The 10,098-nt window shown below is 38.4% G+C and overlaps 1 protein-coding gene across 3 annotated transcripts; it reads left to right on the forward strand.

Moving 5' to 3' along the window:
- The first annotated feature begins 3,860 nt into the window (after positions 1 to 3,860).
- On the forward strand, positions 3,861 to 9,948 carry SIX2 (SIX homeobox 2). Of its 3 annotated transcripts, none has more exons than XM_040427565.1 (2): positions 3,861 to 4,725; positions 8,769 to 9,948. In XM_040427565.1, the coding sequence occupies exons 1-2, from the start codon at positions 4,160 to 4,162 to the stop codon at positions 9,070 to 9,072; spliced, it is 870 nt and encodes a 289-aa protein (XP_040283499.1). In that variant the 5' UTR covers positions 3,861 to 4,159; the 3' UTR covers positions 9,073 to 9,948. The 3 variants fall into 3 exon arrangements, with proteins under 3 accessions (XP_040283499.1, XP_040283501.1, XP_040283500.1); XM_040427567.1 differs by having other exon boundaries at positions 8,799 to 9,948; XM_040427566.1 differs by having other exon boundaries at positions 3,861 to 4,719.
- The last annotated feature ends 150 nt before the right edge of the window (positions 9,949 to 10,098 follow it).

Consider the following 10,098-nt stretch of genomic DNA (forward strand, 5'->3'; position numbering starts at 1 on the left):
TTCATCCATCTATCTATTGTATCTATCTATCTATCTATCTATCTATCTATCTATCTATCTATCTATCTATCTATCTATCTATCCATCCACTGTCTATATCTATCTATCTATCCATCCACTGTCTATATCTATTTATCATCTATTGATCTATCTAGCTATCTATTATCTATCTATCTTTATTTCATATTTTTTTATTATGTATGTCTCTATATGTCTATCTATCTATTGAATTTGTCTATCCATCCATCTATCTATTGTCTATATTTATCTATCTATCCATCCATCCATCCATGCATCTATTGTCTATATCTATCTATCTATCTATCTATCTATCTATCTATCTATTTATCTATCGTCTATATATATATATATATATATATATATACAGTACAGACCAAAAGTTTGGACACACCTTCTTATTCAAAGAGTTTTCTTTATTGTCATGACTATGAAGGCATCAAAACTATGAATTAACACATGTGGAATTATATACATAACAAACAAGTGTGAAACAACTGAAAATATGTCATATTCTAGGTTCTTAAAAGTAGCCACCTTTTGCTTTCATTACTGCTTTGCACACTCTTGGCATTCTCTTGATGAGCTTCAAGAGGTAGTCTCCTGAAATGGTCTTCCAACAGTCTTGAAGGAGTTCCCAGAGATGCTTAGCACTTGTTGGCCCTTTTGCCTTCACTCTGCGGTCCAGCTCACCCCAAACCATCTCGATTGGGTTCAGGTCCGGTGACTGTGGAGGCCAGGTCATCTGGCGCAGCACCCCATCACTCTCCTTCATGGTCAAATAGCCCTTACTTTCAAAGTTTTCCCAATTTTTCGTCTGACTGACTGACCTTCATTTCTTAAAGTAATGATGGCCACTCTTTTTTGTTTACTTAGCTGCTTTTTTCTTGCCATAATACAAATTCTAACAGTCTATTCAGTAGGACTATCAGCTGTGTATCCACCTGACTTCTCCTCAACGCCACTGATGGTCCCAACCCCATTTATAAGGCAAGAAATCCCACTTATTAAACCTGACAGGGCACACCTGTGAAGTGAAAACTATTTCAGGGGACTACCTCTTGAAGCTCATCAAGAGAATGCCAAGAGTGTGCAAAGCAGTAATTAAAGCAAAAGGTGGCTACTTTGAAGAACCTAGAATATGACATATTTTCAGTTGTTTCACACTTGTTTGTTATGTATATAATTCCACATGTGTTAATTCATAGTTTTGATGCCTTCAGTGTGAATCTACAATTTTCATAGTCATGAAAATAAAGAAAACTCTTTGAATGAGAATGTGTGTCCAAACTTTTGGTCTGTACTGTATACATATATATATATATACACTCACCTAAAGAATTATTAGGAACACCATACTAATACGGTGTTGGACCCCCTTTTGCCTTCAGAACTGCCTTAATTCTACGTGGCATTGATTCAACAAGGTGCTGATAGCATTCTTTAGAAATGTTGGCCCATATTGATAGGATAGCATCTTGCAGTTGATGGAGATTTGAGGGATGCACATCCAGGGCACGAAGCTCCCGTTCCACCACATCCCAAAGATGCTCTATTGGGTTGAGATCTGGTGACTGTAGGGGCCATTTTAGTACAGTGAACTCATTGCCATGTTCAAGAAACCAATTTGAAATGATTCGAGCTTTGTGACATGGTGCATTATCCTGCTGGAAGTAGCCATCAGAGGATGGATACATGTTCTCATTCTGTTTACGCCAAATTCGGACTCTACCATTTGAATGTCTCAACAGAAATCGAGACTCATCAGACCAGTCAACATTTTTCCAGTCTTCAACAGTCCAATTTTGGTGAGCTCGTGCAAATTGTAGCCTCTTTTTCCTATTTGTAGTGGAGATGAGTGGTACCCGGTGGGGTCTTCTGCTGTTGTAGCCCATCCGCCTCAAGGTTGTGCGTGTTGTGGCTTCACTAATGCTTTGCTGCATACCTCGGTTGTAACGAGTGGTTATTTCAGTCAACGTTGCTCTTCTATCAGCTTGAATCAGTCGGCCCATTCTCCTCTGACCTCTAGCATCCACAAGGCATTTTTGCCCACAGGACTGCCGCATACTGGATGTTTTTCCCTTTTCACACCATTCTTTGTAAACCCTAGAAATGGTTGTGCGTGAAAATCCCAGTAACTGAGCAGATTGTGAAATACTCAGACCGGCCCGTCTGGCACCAACAACCATGCCACGCTCAAAATTGCTTAAATCACCTTTCTTTCCCATTCTGACATTCAGTTTGGAGTTCAGGAGATTGTCTTGACCAGGACCACCCCCCTAAATGCATTGAAGCAACTGCCATGTGATTGGTTGACTAGATAATTGCATTAATGAGAAATAGAACAGGTGTTCCTAATAATTCTTTAGGTGAGTGTATATATATATATAGCTATTGTCTATATCTATCTATCTATCTATCTATCTATCTTTCTATCCCTCCAAACAAGGACTACAAGTACCAGCACACTGCCATGCACAAAGACACATGCAAACACTAGAAACATCAATATGTGTAAACTGCATCATTGCTATACTTACTATATTGAAATTAGAAGCCCTTTGCACATTTATGTTCAAAATTGAGTTGGGCCCATCTACCAGCAAAGAGCTACATGGTAGCGTGCTCTTTAACTGCCTTTTTGTCATATTGTATGGAGGTGCTGGTCTTTGTTTTCTGCTATATGTATATATATATATATGCAGTGCTAGGGTCCTAGGTTCAAATCCGACCAAGGAAAACATCTGCATGGAGTTTGTATGTTCTCCCCGTGTTTGCGTGGGTTTCCTCCGGATTCTCCGGTTTCCTCCCACATTTCTATCTACTGATAGGGAACTTAGATTGTGAGCCCCATTGGGGACAGTATGATGCTAATGTCTGTACGGCGCTGCTGAATATGCCAGCGCTATATAAGTGCATAAAATAAATATATATATATAGATATAAGAATGTCTATTTAAGGATTCTGTACATAACAGCAGTCTTCACACACAGCTCATGTACTCACCATATACACACAACAGTAATGTGTGTATTAGTAAGGTGTGTACCTTTTTGGTCATTTTATGACGTACGCGCGCAAAAGTTTGTGATATTTTTGAGTTCATCAATATGTCATTTGTTTTTACTATCTGTCAATATGTGACATGTATGATAATAATAATGTTTATTTCTATAGCACCAACATATTCCGTGGCTTTTTACATTTCGGAGAATATGCGTACAGACAACATGAGACATTACATAGTAACAAACTGATCAACAGCTCAAACAACAGGAGCCTGGGCCCTGCTCCAAAAAACTCACAGGTCCCAAAGCTAAAGACATTTTTGCCAGAAATTATTTTTTCCCCTTTCTACCAGCATTTATATCTACAATATTTCTAGAAGCTTTCACTTTAATTCCTGCCAAACTTTCCTCCTCTCCCCAGAAATCCAGCAGCAGCTCAGGAGCAACTGTTCTGCAGGAGTTTTCTGTCCACAAAGCCTGCTGCAATCTCATCCACTGTACCCTGGCTGCACAATGTCAGACTGAGGGGGGGAAAGCCTTCAGAAGCATCCCCCTTCACTGAAAGAAGCAGACTGCTGCTGTGTGGACTTGACATTACAGGATTACAGCGCCCCCCACCCTCCAGCCTGACACCACCACCCCCTCCACCCCCACTTTTGTTGCATCAATCAAGGCCAAAAAAAAAACTATGTTCCCCTAATATTTCAGCTCCAAGTCTGCCTCTCAGTGGAGGAGAGCAATGTGCAAGCAGCCAGGGAGCCTCCTCCAAGCAGATCGAGTTTCCTCTGATTGACAGGGTTACCATGGAGAATAATTTGACTAAAACTGTTGTCTTCTCCTTGCAGTCCCCGGGTCAGGTATCCAGCCAATCACAGGGCTCACAATCATTTTTCATGCCAGTTTAGAATAATATTATTAAGAAAAAATAGGCAGCCAGACAGCAGGGTGAGCAGACTTTAGTGCTGCATGATCCAGGCGACCTGCACCGAGGATCTGCAAAGTTTCCAAGTTCTCCTCCTGTGCGCCCTGGAAGAGGTGGCTCCATGGATGGTGCCTTGGATTGAACGCATGGACCTGGCCATTTTTGCAGCTTCTCCTGGATCTGGATGTTTTTGGGGGCAAACACGGGACCATGTCGATGCTGCCCACTTTTGGCTTCACCCAGGAGCAAGTAGCCTGCGTCTGTGAGGTTCTCCAACAAGGAGGAAACATTGAGAGGTTGGGGCGCTTCCTCTGGTCCTTACCAGCTTGTGAGCACCTCCACAAGAATGAGAGCGTCCTGAAGGCCAAAGCTGTGGTGGCCTTCCACCGGGGAAACTTCAGGGAGCTGTACAAGATCCTGGAAAGCCATCAGTTCTCTCCACACAACCACCCAAAGCTTCAGCAGTTGTGGCTGAAGGCTCACTACATAGAGGCGGAGAAGCTGAGGGGGCGCCCCCTGGGTGCGGTGGGCAAATACAGGGTGCGCAGAAAGTTCCCTCTACCCAGATCTATATGGGATGGAGAAGAAACTAGTTATTGCTTCAAGGAAAAGAGCAGGAGCGTCCTGAGAGAGTGGTATGCACATAACCCTTACCCCTCACCCAGGGAAAAGAGGGAGCTGGCTGAGGCCACTGGACTGACCACCACCCAAGTCAGCAACTGGTTCAAGAACAGGAGGCAGAGGGACCGGGCAGCTGAGGCCAAGGAGAGGTACGAGTAAGTACACCACTTCTTCTACAGCACTGGCAGCTGCAGGCACCGATGTAGCAGAGCTGATGAGGTCTCCTGTCAGTTACCTTCAGAACGCAAACTAATAGAAAGAATTTCAGCTCTGCTACATGGAGAAGGAATGTAGGGAGATCAGGTTCTGATGAAACCCAATCACTGGGGAAAAAACACATAATAGTTAAGGGGCAAGCTATGTTTTGAATACATTTAAAGGGACACTTTTTTAAAAAAATTGCAAAGTTACAAACAGGACATATAGGACATACATCATAGTAGGGTCTGGCTGGTCCCATCAACACAATCATTCTGATGCCAACCATATCTAGGTGCTTGATCCCCTGCCTATATTTATCGAAGTGTATTCTAGATAGATAGATAAATAAATAGATAGATACTGTAGATAGATATGAGCTAGATATTAGATATAAAGATAGATATTAGATAGATACTGTAGATAGATATGAGCTAGATATTAGATATAAAGATAGATATTAGATAGATACTGTAGATAGATAGGTAGATAATAGATAGATATAATTGATAGATAGATGATAGATTAATAGATACATCTAGATAGATATAAGATAGGTAGATAGATCTATCTATCTATCTATCTATCTATCTATCTATCTATCTATCTATCTATCCACCTACCTATATTCGCTGTGTAGTTGTAGTTCGTTCTCTGGGATCAGGAATAATGATTGCAGAGTTTTTACTTTTCATTTTTTCTAACAGGATTTGTGTGTAAATAAAAAGCATAATAAAAATAAATAAAATAAAAAGTAAAAATGAAATCCTTCCTCCTCCTCCCCATGGTCACTGCTCCATGTCACATAGCTCCAGTTCGGTGAACCTCTAGGGATTAATATTAGTAGCTCTGTTTGCCGTTTATAAGGTCTTTTTTTTTGGTTTTAGGTTTAGTGTCCCTTTAAGTAGGTGTCAGGAGCCCTAGAACATTTCACCAGTGACTTTGTCACCACTATAGACTGTCACACACAGACACCCCATCCGCAGCCACACTCACCCACTCACCTCATTAGGCACCAACAGCTTCTTACTTCAGGGCAACATAACTCCTCTACCAAGACATGCATAATGATGATGGACATGAACTGCTTGGTGTCAGGTCAGATAGCAAACATATAATTAAATGGTCATTATCATAATCAACTAAAGCTTCCAGCCCACAGAGGCTGAGTATTAATAACATTGCTCTATAGACATTTAGGGGATATTTTTACAACTAGGTTTTCATTACCTCAGTGGTGGTGACTCCAAGGCCTAGAGAGAAGCTTAGGAGATTTCTCACCTCACTTCTGTTATCCACTGTAGGAGCACATGGATGATGATGATTAGTTATAATAAGTAAATAATAACACATTACAAAATAAATCAGTGAAATCTGGCTGTAACCAGTATATACATTGGTGAGTTTGGTTAACAGTTTTACTATGAGACACCATTATCTGTAATCCTAAAGGTGTGACCTCATAGCAATAACCCTTAATATGATATATATATATATATATATATATATATATATATATATATATATATATATCCCTATGTATGCAACCTTACACATATATAACCCAAAAAATATATAACTATATATATATAAATATATATATATATATATATATAAAACCCTATATAAGACCCATAAATGAATATATAAATAATAACTGTACATAATTATTATGTAAACATTTGACCCTATGTGACTGTTTATAGAACCCTAAATAATCCAATATATGCAAACATAAAACTATATGATATATACACACACACACATATATCCTCACAGAGAGAATTAAAATAATAATTCCTGACTCCAATAATGTTATGTTTCGAATATAGTATATAATTGGTAATATCCCATCAAGAAAATCTTTTAGTACCACAGAGAAATGTATTATCTGTCATGCCCAATGATTGTCGATCCTTGGGGATTTTCGGGGTCGTTACATTTATTTATTTGAAACAAATTGTACAAGAATGCAGACTTCTTCCCTTCACTAATCTACAATCTCATAGGAAGAAGACTTTACATAGAGAATTCCCGAAACACCACTATTTGCGTTATTTACCGGCCCTGTATGTGTAGCCCCGCACATCAACATCAACTCTCATATTCATATCAAACTTTTTAATATTTTTCATTTTATTTACTCAACATTTTTGTTCAGTGCTTACTTTCCAGAAATGATAATATTAATAATAATAATAATAATAATAATAATAATAATAATAATTATTATTATTATTATTATAATACTAATAATAACAATAATAGTAATAATAATAGTAATAGTAATAATAATATAAGAAATGCGGGTCATGAGGTAGGAGTAAAATAATGAAGACTATATACAACCGATTAGAAATTGGGTAAATGTTAAGCAACACAAGAAAAATGAAAATGAAAAGTGATGACTGGTAAAGGAATCACCGACATTTTCTCACTGAGGAAATCATTTATTATAATGTCATACTATTAATAAACTCCAATTTATTATAGATAAGCTACTGTTTCCTAGGATCAAATGTATCCTAATGTAAATGTAAAGAATGGTAACATTATAATACAAATTATTAATACAACATATGAAAATAATTATTATTAATAATCAAATATCATCGTTCAGGATTTACTGTGACATATATACATTTATTGAGTATTCATGTATACAGGAAATATGAGAATACTGAGTTCAAATGAAGATATATATATATATATATATATATATATATAGATACTCGGAATCCAGCTTGTAAGAAACTACAACGCCAAGCATCCAGCTGTCAGCGCATTTTGGGAGTTGTCATCTCTAAATTGCTGGAAATCCATAGGCTGGAGACCACTGCTGTAAAGCCTGTATACATTATTAATGGAGAACTAACCAAGGTTCACCCTTTGTCCAATACTTGTGATTAAGTGGCTACTGAATAACAGGTCGTCAGTCATCCAGGACAGATGACGCTGCTTGTCATAGTAATTGCTGGCCGGAATATGGTTTTATTTAATAAACTGATCAACATTCACTAAACCCCTGATCTCAATGATCTCTTCGTTGTCATTCATTCTGTCTGATAACGTCTCATTGTATATACTGTACATATATCCAACATTATAGGAAAGAGCAGCTTGTAATGCCCCCCCCCCCCCCCCCCCCTCTCCTTCCAGGTTAGGAAGGGTTAATCTTGCTGGGTTTACTGCATTCTGCGCTGGTAGAAACAGGAACATTTGTATAAAAGCAGAAGGGAACCAGGATTACTGATGAGCAACCTTCTAAGAATAGACTGAGGCTGCTCTGAGGGTTTAATAAGAAATATACACTATGGTATCTGTACAATAATACACTGTAATATATATATAGTGTGTGTGTAACTGCACATATATACACCTAAACATGTATACCACATATTTACATATAGATGTGTGTATACAGAAAAGGGGGGAAATAGATAGAGATTGATATATTAATAGATAGATAGATAGATAGATAGATAGATAGATATGATATAGATCGATAGATAGATAGATATGAGATAGATAGATATGAGATAGATAGATAGATAGATAGATAGATATGAGATAGATAGATAGATAGATAGATAGATAGATATGATATAAATAGATAGATGTAAGATAGATGAACAGATAGAAACATAGATAGATAAATCATAGATAGAAAGACAGATAGATAGATAATAGATAGATAGATAGATAGATAGATAGATAGATAGATAGATAGATAGATAGATATGAGATAGATAGATAGACAGATGTAAGATAGATGAACAGATAGAAACATAGATAAATCATAGATAGAAAGACAGATAGATAGATAGATAGATAGATAAATCATAGATAGAAAGACAGATAGATAGATAGATAGATAGATAAATCATAGAGTATATGTAGATAGATAGATAGATAGATAGATAGATAGATAGATAGATAGATAGATAGATACTGATATTTTCTTTATGATTTATATATGTGAATATCTGTTATTTTTAAGGGAGAATAACGAAAACTCCAATTCCAACAGTCACAACGCTTTGTCTTCTTCCATGAACGGCGGAAAAACGGTGCTAGGAAGTTCAGACGATGACAAAACCCCATTAGGCACCCCAGACCACACGTCACCCAGTCCAGCCCTGCTGCTCAGCTCCAACCCTGGCCTCCAGGCACTTCACGGAATGGGTCACCCTCAGGGCCCCAGCGCCATCCCTGTACCAGGCACAGATACCATGCACCATCACACTTTGCAAGACTCAATCCTCAACCCTATGTCATCTAATTTGGTGGACCTTGGTTCTTAAGACTGATACAGTGACTTGGTTAATGATACTTTGGTTGACCCTGGACTCTGTGGAGAAAAGGTACAGTAATGGGCACCGACACCACTCCAGGTGACCTTTATCCTTCTCTACCTTTTTATGCTTCCAGCATTGCATTATTAGTTGAGCCTGTGAGTTAAAATGAGCCCACTGCTCCTCCAATATCTCCAATGTTGATATATTTTCATGGTCCCTAGATGGCCCTCAGGGTTTTCATGCCATCCCTGTGCCAGGAGAAGATGTCATGCACCATCACACTTTAATAGACTGAAATGTTATCCCCAATGTCATCTTCTGTAGTGGACCTGGGCTCCTAAAGATGAGGCCACAGTCTGACCAGTGCATTGTGGAAAGGGACTCCAGGTTGGTCTTGGAGTCAGTGGAGAAAGGGTAAAGTAGAAGGCATTAGCTCCACCTCAATGTGACACCTGCCTTCCTTGTCTAAGTTCCACTATAATATTCTACAAGTCAAGCATATGTGTCGGGAAGCACCTACAAAAATGTGCCCTGTCCATCATCATGGCCTCCAGGATCCATAGAAACCAATTTGCAGGAGCAAAGCTAAACTAGACGCCTCTCTATGTACCTTCGTGGGCTCTTCATTTCTTTTTTTTTTTTTTCATATCAACTCATTACATAATGCAGGTGTCCTTTCTACAAGGTCATCATCCAGGGTATTTAATCAGACTTTGTGCCAGGACCTGCTTCTTCTTATTGCCCAATCAAAGCACTTTCCAATACCCCATCCAAATGACATTATCTGCCCTATTATGCTTTGGATCAGGTCAGTTGACATATTATTATTATTATTATTATTATTATTTTATGTTTCTATATATAATATGTGAATAAAATCATTCGGAGTTATCCCTGCTTTTATTTTATAATAAAATAGGAATATTGAAAAGATCACTTGTGGTTTTCTATTTCTGTATAAATGGTTGCACATCTTTGGGGGGGGGGGGGGGGGATCTCACACATGCATAGCTTCAGGAATGGTCAGGGACC

Source organism: Bufo bufo, chromosome 4 (genome assembly GCF_905171765.1).
Source record: "Bufo bufo chromosome 4, aBufBuf1.1, whole genome shotgun sequence".
Taxonomy (NCBI): Eukaryota; Metazoa; Chordata; class Amphibia; order Anura; family Bufonidae; genus Bufo; species Bufo bufo.

Coding starts and splice junctions, on each gene's coding strand:
- SIX2 (XM_040427565.1), top strand. CDS start 4,160: ATGTCGATGCTGCCCACTTTTGGCTTCACCCAGGAGCAAGTAGCCTGC. Junction 4,726..8,768: donor GAGGCCAAGGAGAGGTACGA/GTAAGTACACCA, acceptor GTTATTTTTAAG/GGAGAATAACGAAAACTCCA.